At 35.9% G+C, this 19,869-nt stretch overlaps 1 protein-coding gene across 6 annotated transcripts in view; it reads right to left on the bottom strand.

The window, feature by feature from the left end:
- The window catches only part of LOC149813817 (uncharacterized), a 161,370-nt gene that overhangs the window by 126,748 nt on the left and 14,753 nt on the right, over window positions 1–19,869 (bottom strand). For all 6 annotated transcript variants that reach the window (XM_089990768.1, XM_089990770.1, XM_089990772.1 and 3 more), the window contains 6 exons: window positions 12,811–12,900; window positions 12,505–12,594; window positions 12,219–12,305; window positions 11,971–12,054; window positions 10,014–10,133; window positions 67–98 (listed from right to left, as the gene is read on the bottom strand). In XM_089990768.1, coding sequence (XP_089846894.1) covers window positions 67–98; window positions 10,014–10,133; window positions 11,971–12,054; window positions 12,219–12,305; window positions 12,505–12,594; window positions 12,811–12,900 — 503 coding nt within the window. The remainder of the gene's footprint in view (window positions 1–66; window positions 99–10,013; window positions 10,134–11,970; window positions 12,055–12,218; window positions 12,306–12,504; window positions 12,595–12,810; window positions 12,901–19,869) is intronic.

The following is a 19,869-nucleotide window of genomic DNA, read 5'->3' on the forward strand; positions in this document are numbered from 1 at the left end:
AAAGACTAGAGAATGAAACATGGAATGGGAAAGAGAAGGGATGGGTAGGAAATTTCCACCACCTACCTATTGCTCTGTGGGTCCTGTAAATTAAGATCCTGCAAAATGACAGTTAATGTCATGAACCATCCTTCAAATTTCATGCAAAAACAAAATGCATGCTTCAGAGAACTGAGAAAGAAAAGCACATCATGTTAAAAAAATAAAAACAATCACCAGCCATACTACAAAGCTAGCATTCGCCAATTACAGAAAAGATAGACAAGATAAAGTTGTTAATGACCTTTAATATTACATGGTCATCCCTTCTTTCAGTTTTAGAATAAAGGGCCATATTAGTGAAGTTCCACACACTGGAGTGCTGCAGAGGTGTGGACTGGAGACGGTCCTAACCTTCTGCTTTTTGCATGAAGCAGCTGCTCTCAAGACTTGAACCCTCTGTTTCTGTGATAATGCCAGAACACTAGATAATGTCCCTCTTTTCAGTTTAAGTATATATTAATATATTATCATATGTGTTTACTAGTTTGGCTGAGGATAGGATTTTCCGCAATTGGATATAAAAAAATGTTTTTCTTTATGATAATTAAATGAGGAGATGTCTTTTCCTCCTGGATTTACTTGGGCAGATGCTGAAGATCACTAAGGGACAAAACAAAGAGCCAACATAGGCAATACAAACAGCCACTATGGGCAATACAATGCACTAAGGCACAAGAGCAAGAACAACAATAAAAATTAATAACATTGTATTCTTAGTAAACTCACTAAGGGACAAAGCATTAAGAATGCTTTAGAAGAGCATCAACATACAAGAGAGGGATTACCCCCTTTTTATAGACAAAGAGGAGCTCAAGAGCCCTTGGGACCCACCCCAACGGCTATAAATATAGCCATTAGGGAGGTCCCAACAGCTCTATGAGCTAAGGACTTTAATGCCCTTAGCTCAAACCAAAAAGACAAAAGGAAAAAGAAAGAAAGAAAGACTAAAGTGCCCCTAATGGGCATGGCCTATTACATATGTGAAAAGACAGAAAATACCCCTAATGGGTATTTACCTATTATAATGATAAATATATATATAATGTATATATACATTATATATACATTATATATATATATATATATATTATACATACATCTTAACAGAAGGTAAATTTTGCAAATTGAAGAAAGCTACAAACAGGCTAAAGCAGCCTCCAAGAGCATAGCTTGAGAGATTCAGCATGGAAATCACCCAATTTGGCCACAGAAAGAGCGATAGTGACTACACATTGTTAGTGAAGACATGTAAAAAGATATTCATTTTGATAGTATATGTTCACAATATTGTGATCAAAGGTGATGATGTTGAAGAGATCTCCAATTTAACAGGAGATCCAAGTGAAGTTTTTGACAAAAGGACCTTGAGCATCTTCACTACTCACTTCAATAAAGGAAATTCTCTATCCTAGAGGAATATGTGTAGGATTTATTTAAAGAAATGGAATGCTAGTATAAAAGCGCAGGTAGCCTAACTGAACAAAATCATTAGTTGAGGTTAAGTGAACTTGAGAAGTTTGAAGATGTGGACAGATATCAAAGACCTATTGGTCATTTATCCTAGTACTACTAGGCCCGATATATCTTATACAATAAGTGTCCTAAGTCCCTATATGCATGCTTTTACGCCAATTATGGACACTTTAATATTAAGGCATATACTAACGCAGATTGGACAAGTTCCTCAGAAAATCGACAATCTACTTTAGGCTACTACACCTTAGTTGGAGGAAATCATATTTCATGGAAGAGTAGAAAGAATACAGTTGTATCCTATGTCACATGGGTGCGGGTGCGGGGGTGCAGCACTTTCAAAAACCTTGGGTGTGGGGGTGCGGCAGGGAAAAAATGTAAATATATATATATATATAATTTTGAGGTTTTAACATTTAACAGTTAACATTGTCATAATATCATTCATCATACATGTAATGTATCAACCTAAATATCAATCAAATAAGTAAAGCAATTACATAAATCAACCTAAATATCAATCAAATAAGTAAAGCAGAAAAGAACTAAATTACATACCAAAGTATATCCTGATGAAGTAATGATTCTTAATAATTTTCTTCTTCATCATCAAATGCATCATTAGAAGGAATATTGGGCTCAGCTAAATCCATGTTTGTTATGTTGAAATCATGCTCTCCCTCGAAGTCACACTCTTCTGGGTTTACATCCCAAAATTTGGATATTCCTTGTATGTGTTACAAACCCAATTTGAAAATGTTAAATACAATACAAGTATATTTAAATGAAAAACTAAGAAATAATCAAATAACTAAGAGAGCAAAGTAGTACATGTATTCATCATTGGTTCGCAAAAGTAATCGAAGATTTGAATGAACATATACTAAATCCTCTGCACGTTTGTTGGTGAGTTTGTTTCTCTTCATGTTGTGGATTTGAGAATATGTGCTCCAATTTCTTTCACAACAAGATGAACTAGCAGGCTTCGATAGCAATCTTAATACAAGACATTGGAGAAGAGGTGTTTCTGATCAAAATGTTGACCACCATGTGATAGGATCTATATTATTCTCTTCTCTCACGAATAATGTCGGTCCATATAATCTCGAAGATGAAAAATTTTCAAATTCTTGTGTGACTTGATGTAGAAGATATGCTTCTAAAAAAAGTCTTGTCATACACATATTTCTATGTCTTGATAGCTCTGGGTCTAAATTTGGAGGGACATGACCAATACCACCAGCCCGCCACTTATTTGCATAATATTTTGGATTAAGAGAATGTGTCATGCAATGCAAAGGAGTGTTGCTCTTATCTCATCTTCTAACTAAAATTTAATGAATATGATTAAAAAATTCAAAATTGAAATTCCACTAGAAGGGGTGAATAGTGAAATATGAAATAGATCGATAATATAAAATTTAAAGGCAATAAGGCACAACACAGAAAACACAAGATTTATACTGGTTCGGTCGAGTTACTGACCTACATCCAGTCCCCAAGCAAAACACTTGAGCCTTTCACTATAAAATCCGAGTTACCGGATAAATAGTATAATCACCCTCTTTCCCAGAGGTCTACTTCTCTCAACAGAGAAGGGAACACCCTCTTTCTCAGAGGTCTACTTCTCTCAACAGAGAAGGGATACAGTGAGTAACAGAAAGTTACAATACTTCCTATAGAACCTTCAGAATGATATGAATGCACGAATGAAGATTCTCATAATGTTCTTTTCTTTTCATACAGATGATTCTCTTTGTCAAAGAGCTTTTCTTGACTTTTTATCTTTATTTTCTCTTTCTTTTTCTAGGCTCTCTTTTTCAAATATTGAATAGGAATTTTTCTCTTTGTAAGCTCACATGTCTTGTTCGAAAAACTATTTTATTAGTGTATATATAGCCTCAAGAAAATAGTCGTTGCCTTTTTTAAATGATTGTGCTTTTGAGATATGAGATGTTAAGTCATTTCAAAAACAACTTTGTGTAAAAAGATATGTGTACTACATTGTTTTTTCGAAAAGTCTTCTTTCCATAAGTGTAGCATTTGGGGTACATTATTCGTTGTTGTATTTTAAATAAGATATAATCTGTAAAAGGTCTATTCTCATAATAAATGATTTGTAGTACAGTGAACGTTGGAGTATAAGATAACATGTAGTTTTGTCTTTACTCAATTTAATGATTTGTAGTATATTAGTATTTTTATTACAAATCGTCACTTCTTTAGTTAAATGCATGTAAGTATAATAAATGCTTTGTTGAGTACTTTATTTATAAATGGTCATTTCTCAAATGCTTTTTGAGGTGTTTATTTAATGTTTACAGAATGAATGATGACTTTAAGTAAGTCGACATTCTTGAGTGGGGATTTTATTATTAAATAAATAGTCATTTCTCAAATGCTTTTGAGGTGGCTTTTAATGCTTACAGAAAGAATGATGACTTTAAGTAAGTCGACATTCTTGAGTGTATAAAGTAAATAAAGTCTTTTTCAAACACAATTGTGTTGTATATAATAATATTTGTTTTGTCAATTCAAGATAGTTGATTATGTATTATGACTTAAATTCATTTTGTTTTTTTCTTTCATACTTGAAATCATTAGCTTTTGTTTCTTTTCAAGTTGTCTTTTTCATAAATGCATGTTAGAAGGTACAATTAATGCTTTTGAAATCATAAGCTATTATATCTTGTCAAAATACCTTTTTCATAAATGCTTGTAAGAAAGTACAATGATTTGTTTTCAAAAATGTGCTTTTTGAAATATCGTATCCTTTTATGAAACATAGCTTTTTGTAAATAGATGGCTTTGTATGATAAAGCATGTAATATGAAATATGCAATATGCATGCTTCTGAAGGTTCTGTTACATATGACTCTAAAGAAGAAAAAAGTCTTCATCTTGAAGTAACTGATCTCCTTGGATGATCTTTAAGAATGTATGGCCCATCAAGTTTTTTCTTCAGAGAGTATGATTCCATCAAATAGTTGTACTTTTAGCAGGTTGTCTCCATTCTTTTTAGGTGAAATAACCTTGCATCAAATACTCGTTAAATATATGACAAATCATATCTAGTCATAATATAACATTTTTCATTAAGGCATATCATTATATCATATTAAAGCATATATGACAGTATATCATATTATGTGTCATCAAAACATAGTATATCAACAAAAATCATCTAATGCATGATTTTTTTCTTCATGCTTGAAAACTATAGCTTGTATTTTTTCAATCATATTATCCCACATTTCATAAACTCTGTGATGGGCTCAATCTTATCAACTTCTCTTAACATTTCCCAAATAGGTTGCGTAAATTGAAGGAAGTATATCACTCTGTCACAAAACTCATCATTAAGAATGAATTTTTTAATTTTTTGAGCCTTGATATCATCATCAGCACGATAGAATGTCCAATTTTCATCAGTCGCCATGTTAATCAAAGCATTCTTCACTCTTTTAATCATCTTCATCATCACAATGATGGACGCAAAACGTGTTTCAGCGACCTTCAACAATTTGAGGTCAGAATGCCTAGTAAATATAACATTAGCACGATGGTAGTTAACAACAAAATTCCTAATGCTTTTGACATTTCTTTCTAAATCTTCAATCCATGAACATAAAGCATATGTTTGTGAATTTTCTTCTTCTTTGGGGTTGCAAATGCTCTTTAGGGCCAGATTTAAGCAGGGAGTCCAAAAAATATGAGGGTACTCACACTCCAAACTCAACGCTGCAATTTTACAAACTGGAGCGTTGTCTGTAATTATTTGTACCACTTTCTCATCACCCACTTCTTTTATGACTTCTATAAACAATCTCTTCAAATACTCTGCATTTTTATATTCCCCAGATGCATCAACTGCTTTCAAGAATATTGGGTCACTAAGCGAACAAGCAATGAAATTGATCAGTGGACGCCTTTGAATATATGTCCATCCATCAGACACAATAGAAACTCCATTTTGCTCCCATAAATATTTTTTAATCTCCAGCAACCTCTCCACATTTTCCCTCTCTTCTGCAAGAAGTGTGGTTCATATTTTTTTTGAACTTGGAGACAGATAGTCACTCAAATTACAATTTGCCAAGGATGTTACTAAATCCTTCCAATAAGGATTTCTAGCCACATTAAATGGGAGTGAACTAGAATAAAAATACCTCCCAACTTTTCTATTCAATTCTTCTCTTCCATATGTATTGAATGTTGCTTGTATTGTTCATCTACCTCCTACATTGACTTTTCTTTTTTTTCAGCATCTTCTTGGTGGCTTGCAAATGGCATACTAACTGCACAAGAATCGGCCATTGTCTTTCTCTTCTCATATTCTTCTTGTATTTTCTTGTATTATCTTCACGTTGACTTATCAACTTTTCTGCATCCTGAAATGTCATGTCCTGGTATATTCAACAAATGAGCATTCACTTTTGTGTAAGACCCAAACAAAATCTCTTTCGCAGAGCTTGCAACAAAATCTCTTGTTTCCACCACCTCCTTTTCCAGTTTTTGCAAGTTTATCTATTTCGCAAAGCTTGCAACGAAATCTCTTGTTTCTGCCACCTCCTTCTCCAGTTTTTGCAAGTTTATCTACGTGTACCCATGTGGCCCCACATCATCAATCCCACTACAACTATCAACAAAACTAGCAGCAGAACTCACATGTTGGGATGAGGATGATGCAAGTCATTTCCCTTTATCCGTCATTTTTATCCTGAAAACACAAAAAAAAATACATTCAAAATTTCAAATGCCAAAAACAGGGAGGGACTCAGCCCCTCCCATGAAATAAGAGGGAGCAGAGACGGAGGCTCGACCCCCTCCCCTGCCGAAAACAAAGGGAGCAGGGGGGCTCAGCCCCTCCGCTGCCGACCCAACAAGAGAGTGAGAGGAAGGGGCTCGGCCCCTCCCCTGCCGAAAACAGAGGGAGCAGGTGGCTCAGCCCCTCCCCTGCCGACCCAACAAGAGAGCGAGAGGGGGGGCTCGGCCCCTCCCCTAAAATCAAAGGGAGCAAGGTGGAGGGCTCGGCCCCTCCCCTACCGACCCAACAAGAGAGCGAGAGGGGGGGCTCGGCCCCTCCCCTGCCGAAAATAGAGGGAGCAGGGAGGGCTCAGCCCCTCCCCTACTGACCCAACAAGATAGTGAGAGGGGGGAGGGGCTCGGCCCCTCCCCTGCCGACCCAACAAGATAGCGAGAGGGGGGTAGGGGGGCTCGGCCCCTCCCCTGCCGACCCGACAAGAGAGCGAGAGGGCGTAGGGGGGCTCAACCCCTCCCCTGCCGACCCAATAAGAGAGCGAGAGGGAGCAGGGGGGCTCGGCCCCTCCATTGCCGACACAAGAAGAGAGCGAGAGGGAGCCAGAGGATACGTACGTACGATGAGGGAGAGGAGGAGCCTAGGAGGTGGCGTCGAGGCGTCAGGAGGAGAGAGCTCGAACTGAGCTGCGCGGGAGAGGAGAGGAGAGTTTAGGGAAAAAAAATTTGCCCTAATCCTCCTTTTCATCGGGTTTTTTTTAACGTCCGAAACGTGGACAAAAATGACCCTGGGTGTGTTGACCACACCCAAGATCGTGTTGACCACACCCAGTGTCGCACCCGCGTCGCGTCGATGCAGGTGCGACACCTGCTTTGCCGAGTCCTTGTGACTTAGGTTATATCCAAATCAAGCATTGAGGCCGCATAGAGAGCCATGGCACATAGGGTATGTGTATGCTTGTGGTCAATTTCCATACTCACTAAGGCATGAATGTAAAAACTCTCATTACCTTGTCAACTCATGATAAGATGGCCATTCAAGTAGATTCTAATCCAGTTTACTATGAGAGAACAGAGCATATAGACATAGATTGTCACTTCATAAAGGAGAAGGTTGAAGCCTATGTCACAAAGACACGAGTACGTACATGTACGTGACACTTATTCAGCAGTTTTTTAAAAAATATGACACGTCGACACATATATATATAATTAAAATAAGGTGTTTTTATTAAAACAAAATATTTTGTGTTGTTTATTTAAAATTTAATAAAATTAATATGATTTTTGTGACATTAATTCCTTATGAAAACATTTTTGTTTTAATATAATAGATTTAATGAAATATTTTACATTATCCATTTACAAGAGCATTTTATAATATTTTACATGAAATGAAAGTAGCCTCTCTCTCTCTCTCTCTCTCTCTCTCTCTCTCTCTCTCTCTCTCTCTCTATATATATATATATATATATATATATATATATATATATATCTGAACAATCAAGAACCCCTCGTAACAAAACACATTTTTTGAAAGGGTCAGTCTTGGTTAAAAAAAGCAGATGCAGTTAACAGTTTGATAGAGTCAGACACATTTTGGAACATGTCATTAGCGTGTTGCATGCCAAAACGTGTCGATGACACCAGCTATTTTGACGTGCCACTCTGACCTATGTAGTCAAAAGCGCCGACTAGGTGCCTCTCTCTCTCTCTCTCTCTCTCTCTCTCTCTCTCTCTCTCTCTCTCTCTCTCTCTCTCTCTCTCTCTTCCCATCCAGGTACGCCTTATCTCGCCCTCTTCTTCTTCTTCTTATCTCCCCTTTCCTCCGCCTCTTCTTTTTCTCTCCCCCTTCCTTTGCCTCTTCTTCTTCTTCTTCTTCTTCTTCTTCTTCTTCTTCTCCCCCTTTTCCTCTGCCTCTTCTTCTTCTCCTCCTCTCTTTTTTTGTATCTTTCTCTCTCCTCCTTCCTTTGCCTCTTCTTCTTGTCTCCCTGTTTTTTGTTGATGCTCCCTAGTTTTGTAATCGTTGTAATGGGATGTTTAAATCAGAGTTACTGAAAGCGCCTAGGTAAGTGTGGAAGCACGCTTCCCCGAAGCACGCTTTGGAAGCGCGAAACGTCGCACTTCTGAAATGCGTGGGGAAGCGCCCTTTTTTAATGGGAAGTGTGCTTCCCTTTTATGGGAAGTGTGCTTCCCTTTTATGGGAAGCGCGCTTTCCATCACGCTTCCCCCATTTTTTCAATTTTTTGTATTTTTTATTTATTTATTATTTTTTCGCTTCCCCCTCACTTCCTAGGTCGCTTTCGGTTTGCTTCCTAGGCCGCTTCCGAGATGATTCCTGATTCGCTCCTAAGTGGTCCCACGCCTCCCGCTTCCTAAAATTTTAAAAGTGCCTTGCTTCCCACTCCCGGTTCCCGTATCGCTTCCTCAACTGGCAACCATGGTTTAAATTATATAACATGTTTACTAATATTGGAGATAGCAATATCTTATGCTTCGTGCATTTTTTGTTGATTAATTTTATGATGGATAAATGTTTGTTGTTAGTTTTAGCACTTTATTTTAAGAATTTAGACTATTTTTAAATTATTTGACATTTGTTGATAGTTTGCTTTGCTTATTCAATTGTTTTTAATATTTGGGAAGGTTTTGTAATGACATGTTTCTTTATCTTTTGCTTATTGTTGATTGATTTTATGTTGCATACATGTTTGTTACTAATTTTAGCAGTCATTTGCATTTTTTTTTAATTAAGGTACCGACTAGTCCGCCTAATCTCCAACTAATCTTTTTAGGGATACACCGACTAGCCACCGCCTAGCGCTTTTGACTACATAGACTGTGACATAGGTTGAAGCTAAATTGTTCCAAGTGATGTACATGACATCTCACTTTAAACTTGCAGATATTCTTACTAAAGTTGTAAACAAATGTAGGCTTAAATAGATTATGAGCTTGGGGATAATCAATATATTATCCCCAAACAAGGCATAGTGGACATGTTGTACTGTTTCTCTTTTACAGGGGTAGTTTTGTCTTTTTACCTCAATAGTATAGTCTTAGTTTGTATTCTGTTTTACAAGGTTATTCTTGTCAATATGTACAAAGGGATTTCCGATATAAATACATGCAATATGGAATGAGAAAGAACATGATTTGCCCTCATCTGTCTATTTCTCTCTTCTTCCCCCTCTTCTTTCTTCCAACTCCTTAACCAATCTTTTTTTTTATTTTTTTATTTTTTTTAAGAATAGACATATAAGAAATGTAGATCCAAACAGTTTTAAGAACATCCACATGTGAGTATTAGTGAGCTTGCCAATGTGCACTACAAGCGTAGACCTTGAAAACACCCTCCATGCAAAGACATAGTCGAGTACATTAATTTGAGGGTTTGAAGCAGCTAGCATCAAAAGTCTACCAGATACTGTAAACTCAACAGATGAAAAATACTGTCTTCCCTTTTTGAGATTTTTAATGGTAAAAAAAATTACTTATCAACAATAAACTATAAGAATGTACTTGAAATAGATCTGCAGCTTCTCTTTTTAATTTTTTTATAGTCGGAAAAAAAAAAGTTTACTTGTCAACAATAAACTATAAGAAGACACTTGAAGTAAATATGCAGAACAAAAGAGAAAAAATTTCTGCAGAAAGGGTTACAAACTTCTGATACATTATGAGGCAATGCTGCAAAATAGATCATTGAAAAAAATCATAGCTTTTTTTTATGCATATACCTCCTGCAAAATTTCCTTCAAAACTGATTGAGTTTCAGAAAGAACCTCTTGCATATAAAAGCTTTGTATTTTCTCAACTAGCCCAGCAGTGTCTCCGACCAATGCATAGGCATCTACAACCTGTAACACCATATAATGCACAACAATACAATCATATTGTCAAATAATCCATAATAATTGCAATTCTGCACATATATTGTTTTACAATAAGATACTGAGAAACAACACCAATAACACAAACTGCAGTAGAAGTTTGGAACAGATGTACATGTGACTCAAACTTTCAAATAAAAGTATATTCAAAAGAATCTAACAGATCCAAGAAAATTTCATATGATTCTCCAAGCCCAAGATACTAATCACAAGTACAAGAACCATGGCATAGGATCTAGAATTACCAACAGCCAGAACAAAGCTGTCAATTTTACAAAGGCATTTAGCAGAACCTAGAGGCATAGATCTTTCAACATGACTGTGGAAGCATATTGTTTTGGCCCCAAGTATGCCATAGGTTATACAACCAACCAGATGGAATATATAGATGGTGGGCCGACCCAGCACTTCCAACATGGTATTCTTGATAAGCTCAACTATAGATGGATACATCCCAAACGCTTATCTTCAGGGTTGTTGCAACTCTTTGAAGTTTCGCCATGACAATAGCATTGCAAACTGGCACTTTTGATCATGCTGGTGGAGGAACAGCAGAAGAGTATATGTAATATCTATGAGGGTTCATAATATCTGAAGTTACAGCAACCGAGATAGTGCATTAAGGCCTAACCATTCAGTGGTCCTCTAGTCCAGCACCACAGGCACCATTCTCACACTAGTTATGATTAATCAAACTTTAGATGATGGGTAAGATAGACTTTTATGCCTCTTTTAATGATAGAAAATGACTAATAAAATACACATACATGAGTAGTCTAAAAGGCCTGCATGCTATGTCACCAGGGTACGGGTGTGGGTACGAAGGGTATGACACGGCAAGTTCAAAAAATGTGGGTAATGGGACACGGCTATATATATAATATTTTTAAATAAAATAAAATTAATAATAACATTTTAAATGTAAAAAAAGTAATGGTAAAATGAAATGGAAGAAGGGGTAAAATGAAATATTTTTTAGAAATAAAAGCTGTTTTAAAAATATGTGGGTGTTTGAAAAAATATAAAAGGGAGTCTTTAGGTTATTTTTAAATAAAAGAGCAGTAGGGGCCTCAATGAAATTTTCAATTTCATTAAGAGGAAAAGGGGGTGGGAAGGGCACCGAGTCACTGACTCTCTCTCGTTAAGGAGGAAAAGGGGGGAGGGAAAGGAAGACATGGAGGCGGTGGCACCAAGTATGGTCTCTCTCTCTCTCTCTCTCTCTCTCAAGTGACCTTGCAATCGCAGAGAGAGAGAGACAGAGAGAAGGGGGGAAGAGCAAGACCAAGGAGAGAGAGAGTCGAGGGTTTGGGGGGGGGGGGGGGGGGGGGGGGGGGGATTTTGCGTTTTTTTCTTTTCTGAGGTTCGGGTCTCCATTAGACCTGACCCGGCATAGTGTGGCGTACCCGCACTGCGCCCGGTACCCATACCCGTGTCGACACGGTACGGCAGCCGAACTGCAGTGTTGCGGTATCATAGCCTGCATGACATCAGGAAACATTTGTGAATGTAAAAACTATTTCCAACAAGATGTTAGAAGAAGCACAAGGAATGGCAAGATCTATATCCATAAAATGAAATTTTGAAAAGCGAAAAAGAAAAAGGCATTATGTGTATGTTGTGGATCAGCATGCATGGGCGTTTTGGGGACTGGGTGGAGAATTTTCACATATAATACAAAGCAGGTTTCCAAAATCTGCATCTGGACAAGTCAAAAATAAGCAAGATATGCCAAAGAACAACAAAACTATGTTTCTCATCCAAAATAAATAAATAAGAGGTCTCAATACAGAGTAGAATCACCTACATTGACATAGTTCTGTCCCTTGAACTCCTGGCAAACACTCAGTAGGAGTGAGTCAAGCTTCTGAAGTGTCTTCTCCAGCCACACCTTTATGGGGAGAAAGAGAAGAGTCAGCCTAGCTCAGAAATATAACATCAAAATCCAATGTGCCTAACAGCATCTTTTACAACAATAAGGAGAAAACAATAATTGATTCTAATACACATCAAAATAAGCTCCAAAATAGTTGCCACAACTGGAAACACAGTTACCTCTGAACCATGGATCATTTCCTGCACAGATGAAAGATCTGAGAAGCCATCAAGAATCTGCAGATACTCTGAAAGCACTTGAAATGCCTATACAACAAATTGTGACAATAAATTGCATGGGATATTTAACAGACAAGACCATTCTAGAAAGCCATTGCCGCATAAAATCACACCATAAAAGGTTTTGCTGCAGCAAGACTGAGCAGCACCACACTAACATCAAACTGCACAAAATAACCTAATGATCACAGATTTCCATAAACGTAGAGAGAAACTGTAAACTCACTCGGACATAGTTTCCATCCTCAACATGAGTGCTAAGCACCAATTGAATGTCAAGAATATGGCGAAGTTGTGTAAGGACAGGAAGCAAGTCCTGCATGTTCGAAGAGTCAATCACTAACTGCATAACTAAATAAGACAGATAGTACCAGTAGATGTGTCATAGTGATAAGTTAATCATATAAAAAACAGGACATGTAAATTTCAGCAAAAAAACAATGGCACTAAGGTATCTATCATCCAGCAAACCAATGCATATGGCAAAGGAAAATGAAAACTTGAAGAAATAGCTACTGAAAATTATAAATACCAAGAGAGCTTGCTTCTTTTTGGCATTAGATGTAACCACGAGATCTCTCGATACTTCATTCATTGAGGACCTAATGTATCTTCGACCATTCTACAGTGAAAACAGATGAATTAGATCCTTGATATTGACAGTAGGTACAAAATCATGGTTTTAAGAAGACAATGCTAACCTTTGTAATAATACACACACCTGTAATGAAACAAGATGGAATACAAAAGCCAGTGATTTTAAGGGTTACAAGAGCACAAAAATTCACAAATACAAAGTGCCACTTATGGGTAAAATACAAGTCCAAAAGGAATCTCACAAACACAAGCCACTAGAGGGCCACAACATAAAAAATATAAATATTATTGAGTGGCAAAATGCTTGAGAAAGCATATAACAAAAATGGGGACAAGTGTCCCTGTATATACATAACAATATTGGGAGAGGGAAGAGCTCCCAACAGTCACATTTGTGACTGTTGGAAGCAAAGAGAGAGAATTCCCAACGGTCATAAATATGACCGTTGGGAGCTCTAATGCTCTATGGTCTAACAAGACCATAGAGCCCTTGCCCCTTTTACATAAATACAAAAAAATTAAAAGACAAAAAATATAAAAACTGTCCCTAGTGGACAGTACCTATTACAAAGCAAAAAGGCCAAAATGACTTTGATGGACATGGTCAAAGAAAATACTGTACACACACACACACACACACACACACACACACACACATATATATATATATAGTCAAAAGCGCTAGGCGGTGCCTAGTCAGTGGACCCTTAAAAAGCCGGGACTAGTCGGTACCTTAATTAAAAAATATAAACATATGCAAATGAACTGCTAAAATTAGTAGTAAACATGTATGTAACATAAAATCAATCAACAATAAGGAATAGACCAAAAAAAACACGTCGAACACGGAACATTACAAAACCTGCCCAAATATTAAAAACAATTGAATAAGCAAAGCAAACAACTATCAACAAATGCCAAATAATTTAAAAATAATCTAAATTCTTAAAATAAAGTGCTAAAACTAACAGCAAACATGCATCCAACATAAAATCAAGTAAACATGCTTTCATTCAGCCAAGCAACTAATGCTTCATAAAATCAGAAAATCAGAAAAAATACATAACATGCTTTGGTAGAATCATAAAATCAGAAAAAAATCATGTTTCATAAAGTCAAAAAAAAAATCATATGCCTGGAGAAAAAAAGCATGTTTCATAAAAAATCATCACACACCATAAAATTAGAAGAAAATACAGGAAAAAAAAACAGACTCGCATTCAGCCAAAAAAATAGAAGTAGAAAAAGAAGAAGAAGATAGAGGAGGAAGAAAGGAGAAGAGGAGAGGCGGGAGGAAAAGAAGAAGAACAGGGGAGGAAAAGAAGAACAACAGGGAAGAAGAAGAAGAAGACAAGGGAGGAAAAGAGGCAGCAGGAGAGGAAAGGAAGAGGAAGAAGAAGACAGGGGAGGAAAAGAAAAAGAATAAGAAGAAGACACCCCCTCAAACTTACGGTGGTGTAAAGTAAACACCCTAAATTTTTCAAGGTCCATTCCAGACATTCTTTTTTCACAGATGCCCCACCCCTGCAGGGCAGTGTCGAGTCTCACCCCTAGGCTTATCCCGGTCTAGAAGTCAGTCTACCCCCATTTTCGTCAATAAAATTACTATTTTGCCCCTGAGTCACCCATAGCACTTCGTCTGTCGGACTTAGCCAAGCTCATTCTAAGGTTCAGAAGAGCTAGAATGACAGTCATTTCCAGCTTCCCTGAGCTCACGATTAGCAGTGTCAGCCCATTTCAGCTAAATCTAGTTCATTTCAGGCGAAATGCGCTCATTTTAGCTCAAATTTTAGTCAAATCGATTCGAAGTTAGTCAAACCCAGTAGACCTAGGGGTGGCAATCGGGTCGGGGTGGCGGGTCAGCATACCTCAACCTGAACCCGACCCGTTTAATAAACGGGTCGGCAATGGCAAACACAAACCCGACCCGTTTATTAAACGGGTAACCCGACACGACCCGCCAACCTGTTTAATAAATGGGTTGGGTCGGGTAAACGGGTTGGCGGGTCGGGGTCGGGGTCGGGTAAACGGGTTGACCCGCCCCCCTAACCCGTTTATTAAATGGGTCAGCCGGGTTGGCGGGTTGGCATACCCCGAACACGAACACGACCCGTTTAATAAACGGGTTAGGCGGGTCGACCCGTTTATTAAACGGGTTAGTTTAAACCAAACTCGAACCCGCCTAAGAGGCGGGTAGGCGGGTCGTGTCAGGTTTTGCCACCCATAAGTAGACCATATCTCCATGAGTCTGACGTGAGTTCATTGGAAGTTTTGAATGGTCCAGTTCCAGTTCTAAGTCATTGTTCATACTTTCGAACCTTCATTTTAGCTCATTTCAGCTCGTTTAAGCTCAATTCAGTCCAAATTGAGCTAACCCCAGCTGGTTGAGATAGTGTTTTAGCTAAGAAGTTAGTTCACCTCAGTATAATTGGCTTCTGATTCAGTTCATTCCAATCCAATCTAGTTCAAATTAGTTCAGATCAGTCCAGTACCGTGTTTCTACCCTTGCAGGGCAAAAACAAAAAAATAAAAATTTATTCAGGACACTGTTTCTACCAATTTTCTAAACTGGGACAAGTCTCAATTCAGACTCGGATCAATTCCTTCATCTGATATTTTATCAATATCCGAGATCTAATTTATTTCAATTCGGATATTGGATCCAATGCTGGATCTGGTGTCAAATTTTTGTCCTGGACCTGGATTTTTCATCTAATTCACTTTAGGATCCATATCCAGAGTCCAAATTATTCTTTGAACCTAGAAGATCTCATCGGATATCCAAGATCCAATTAATCATTTCGGATCCATTTCCATTTGGATCTACCTTCTGATCCGTTGAGAAGGATAATTGAATCAATTTCTAAATTTAAACTCAGATTCATCTAATATCTGAGATCCAAGATCAAATTTCATTCTCTAAGCCGGATCCAATATCCAAATCCAAATCTAAATCCCAATTTTCATCATGAATTCAGATTTTCTATTTCAAATTTTCAGAAATCCATATTGAGGGTTTGATTGCCATTTCGGACCAATTTTCTTCAATCGAGATCCAGATCCGATTTTTATTCAAAACCTCGGATCCAGATCTTTTTCAAAATTCAATTTTTATCCTAATTTCAAAAACAATTCTTAAACTTCAAATTCAAATCCATCATTTTGTAAAAATCTTTTGAAAAATACCCTGGATCCAATTCATAATTCAATCTGGATTTCGAAATATCAAAATGTATCCAGATCCAAATTCAAAATCCAGTTTTTATTCAAAATCAATTCTTGGATTTCAAATTCAAAATCAAAATCCAATTTTTATCCCAATTTCAAAAATAATCTTTAAATTTCAAATTCAATATTCAATATTTTTGCAAAATTTTTTAAAATTTAATCTGGATCGGGTTTTAACTCAATTCGAATTTTGAAAATCAAATTGGATCTTGGATCTAATTGAAATCCGTTATTTTCAAATTCCCCTTTTATTTTTCATCTTTAATTTCACTTTTATTTTTAAACCTTTTAAAATAAAAAAGAAAATACATTTTGGGTGCGACTTGGCATTTTTCAAATTCGTTTTTAAAACCTACTTTTAAAAAACCCCTTTTGCTTTGAAAAACACACATGGGCATCACTTGCAAAGTGATGCCATGTGTCAAGGTTTTAATCAAATGCCCATTTTACCCATTTATAAAACTTGAAAAAGACCCACATGGGCACCCACTTGCAAAAGGGGTGCCATGTGTCCATTTTTTGGCAAATTACCAATTTTGCACATTTGAAAAAAATGAAAATGCCCACATGGGTTTGGCGCCAACCATAAGGAGATATTTTCCAATATTTTGATGCCCAAAATGCCCCCAAGTTGGGCTATAAATAAGACCCCTTGGGGGTCTCTTTTCCATAACTAGAGAAATTGAGATAATCCCCAAAAAAAAGAATTATCTCTTTCTCTTTCTCTTTCTCTTTCTCTTTCTCTTTCTCTTTCTCTCCTTCTACTTGGGATTGACGTCAATTGAGGAGAAGAAGGCCTCCCTCTTCAGCCCAAGGTAAGTTCCTTCTTCCCTCTTTTGATTTTCTTTCTTCTTTTCCTCTTATAATTTCTGATTTTTAATTAGATCTTTTCTTTTCTTTCTAATTTCATAAATAGCAAGGTAGATTTGCTTTAGTTCTATGTTAATTTTCAATATTATGCTTTTGAAATAATATTTGATTTGTGCATTTTCATTCTAGCCATTAGAATTATGAGATTTAATCTTCAATAGATCAAATCTCATTTTCAATGGGCTAAATCAATTTCAATTTATACCTTCATGCTTTCAATTTTATTTTGAATGTTTTAATTTTGTTTTTGCATCATTTTTCATCACCATCCATGATTTGAAATGATAGATCACATGCTTGATCATTAGATCAATTCATTAGTGAGATGTTATTCAACTCAATCATGTTTAGATGATATTTTCAATTCTAGTCTGGTTTTAACATCAATTCGCCTATAATTAGATGACATTTTAATCTAATTTTTTTACTGCATCTTCATTCATCTGTTTTCGGGATCTCCACCAAAAATCAGATCAATCTGAGTTGATTTGACCCCTTTTAAAAATCGATATTCGGACCCTGTCATTTTGCTTCGTCCGGATTTGACCCGAAATAGCACCAACTTGCCAGAGTGATTTCTCTTTAACCGGAGATGATCTCTCTGATTCGTAAAAAGTGGTGTCTCCGGCAATGAATATAGTTTGTTCATGCCAAAATTCAGCAATTTCTATGGTGCTTTAATGCCTAATTTCGGTCAGAAACCACAACCCTGTCACCCTATGTCATTTTAATTGCTCTGATTTTTGTCCATTTTGTCATAATCATATCTCCCTAATGGAAGATCATTTTCGAGATTTGTAAAAAGGATCTTCTTCATCTGCATGTCTAATTCATCTTTGTAAAATTTCAGCAATTTCTATGGTAAATTTCTATTTCTTTTGCATTTAAAGCCGAGACCCTATCTGTTTATAATCTCAGGTGTTGCTCAAACCCAGGATCGATTTGTTGCATTCATATCTCCCCAATGGGAAATCATTTTTCAGATCTGTAAAAAGGAGTTTCTTCCTTAGAATGTCTAGTTTATGCATGTCAATTTTCATAAACTTTTATTTTCTTTTCATCTGCCATTCGGATCAAAAACCAGAACCCTGACGATTTTCTTTGACAGGTTTTTCACAAGTTTTAAACCAACTTGTTTGGATTGGATCTCCCTAATGGGAGATCATTTTCTAGATTTGTAAATTGGATCTTTCTCTTCTGCATGTCTAGTTTATCTCTGCAAATTTTCAGCAACTTCTAGAGATTTTTCATATTTGATTATGATCAAACACCAGAACCTTGTTATTTTGCCTCATTAATCATTACGTAAATCTTATCTCATTTTATTTAGATTAGCTCTCTCCAATAAAAAATCATTTTCGAAATCTGTAAAAAGGGTTTTTCTCTATTTTGTGTCTAGTTTAGCCATGTTAAATTTCATAAACTTTCATGTTCATTTGGTATTCCAATTTTGCTAAAAAAGGAGACTTGTTGTAACAGGACTATTTCCTTAGATGGAACAGTGACTTCCCGAACTCATCATTTACAAACTAGGATTGATTTTTCATTTCTATAAATTGGAGTTGTTTCCTGAGAGTATTGAGCAACTTCTCCCACAAATTTGGGAGAAACTGAATCGGTTTAGCCTCTAAAACACTGAAATTACAGAAACTTGTATGTTAAAATCCAATTCCTTGTCTCTAATGTTTTAGTCATATCTCAAGCTTTAAAAATAATTTGAAGTTCTGTAAAAGGGAAATGTCTTTATGATGTGTCATGAATCTATGGATTCATTTTGAGCTTCATTTGAGTTGTTATAGACCTTCATTCACCCAAAATGCTCTAACAGGTCCCCTTGTAAATCCTGGATTTTACAAATTCTTGTTTTAATTGGATAAAAAGCCCTAATTCGGGTTTCTACAATCTTTTCTTGCATTTTTCAATTCTAGAGTATTTCTAAGGTTCTTAGGAGTCTCCACATCAATTTTCATAAATTTCTATGGTCATTTGACACTTCATCCATTGCATTTTTCAAAACCGAATTTGTAAAAATCATTATCTTTGTTAAAATCAAGTTAAATTGAGAATTTTAACACTTTTAAATTCAATTTTCAAACATAATTCGTGTATTTCACGAATTGAAAATATCTTTTATCAACTTAGAATGCCTTATTAAACAAATTTTGGAGTTTATTTGCCTTTTATTTCAATTATTTTCAATATATTTTCATAAAAACCTTAATTTCAAAGTTAAATTCATTTTAAATTCAAGTTTTAAAATAAATTTACATGTTTCAAACCCCAATTTCGAAAATTTAAAACTCAAAAACATATTTTCAAAATGCTTTTGCAAAGGCCTTGCATCATTTGCATTTATTTTTAATTTTTCTTTATTTAGGGGGGGGGGGCTTAAAAGGCTAATTTGGATATTTTCTTTAATTTTTCAATAATTGAAGAAAATCCATAAATGCCTACCTTTATTTCTAACATGTTTGTTAATTTTGCAAGAATTTTTATTTCTTTTTCAATTATTGTAATTAATTTAAGCGTTGTAATAATTCTATTAATGAGAATTTTACTTTATGCTTAGTTTAGAATGAATGAGCATATAGTTTAATTTTAATTTCATATTAACTGGTTGTATTTTTCTAATTTTTTTTTAAATACACTATGAAAACATGAATGGTACGTGCACCATTTTAATAAAGGATAAATAAAACTAAGTAAAGTTTGTATTTATGGCCATAGTTAGAATACGAATAATACTTAGAATTATTATTCTTTATTAAATAAAAATTTGACCTACACTCTTATGTTATTTTCAAAAATCATCGTTTTTCAAAAATCAATTTCTCATTTCTTTCTTTATTAGAATTTAAATAAAGATTAATTCAAAGTGTCTTTGTGGCCATAGTCA

Source organism: Nuphar pumila, chromosome 16 (assembly GCF_984573655.1).
Source record: "Nuphar pumila chromosome 16, dmNupPumi1.hap1.1, whole genome shotgun sequence".
Classification (NCBI taxonomy): domain Eukaryota; kingdom Viridiplantae; phylum Streptophyta; class Magnoliopsida; order Nymphaeales; family Nymphaeaceae; genus Nuphar; species Nuphar pumila.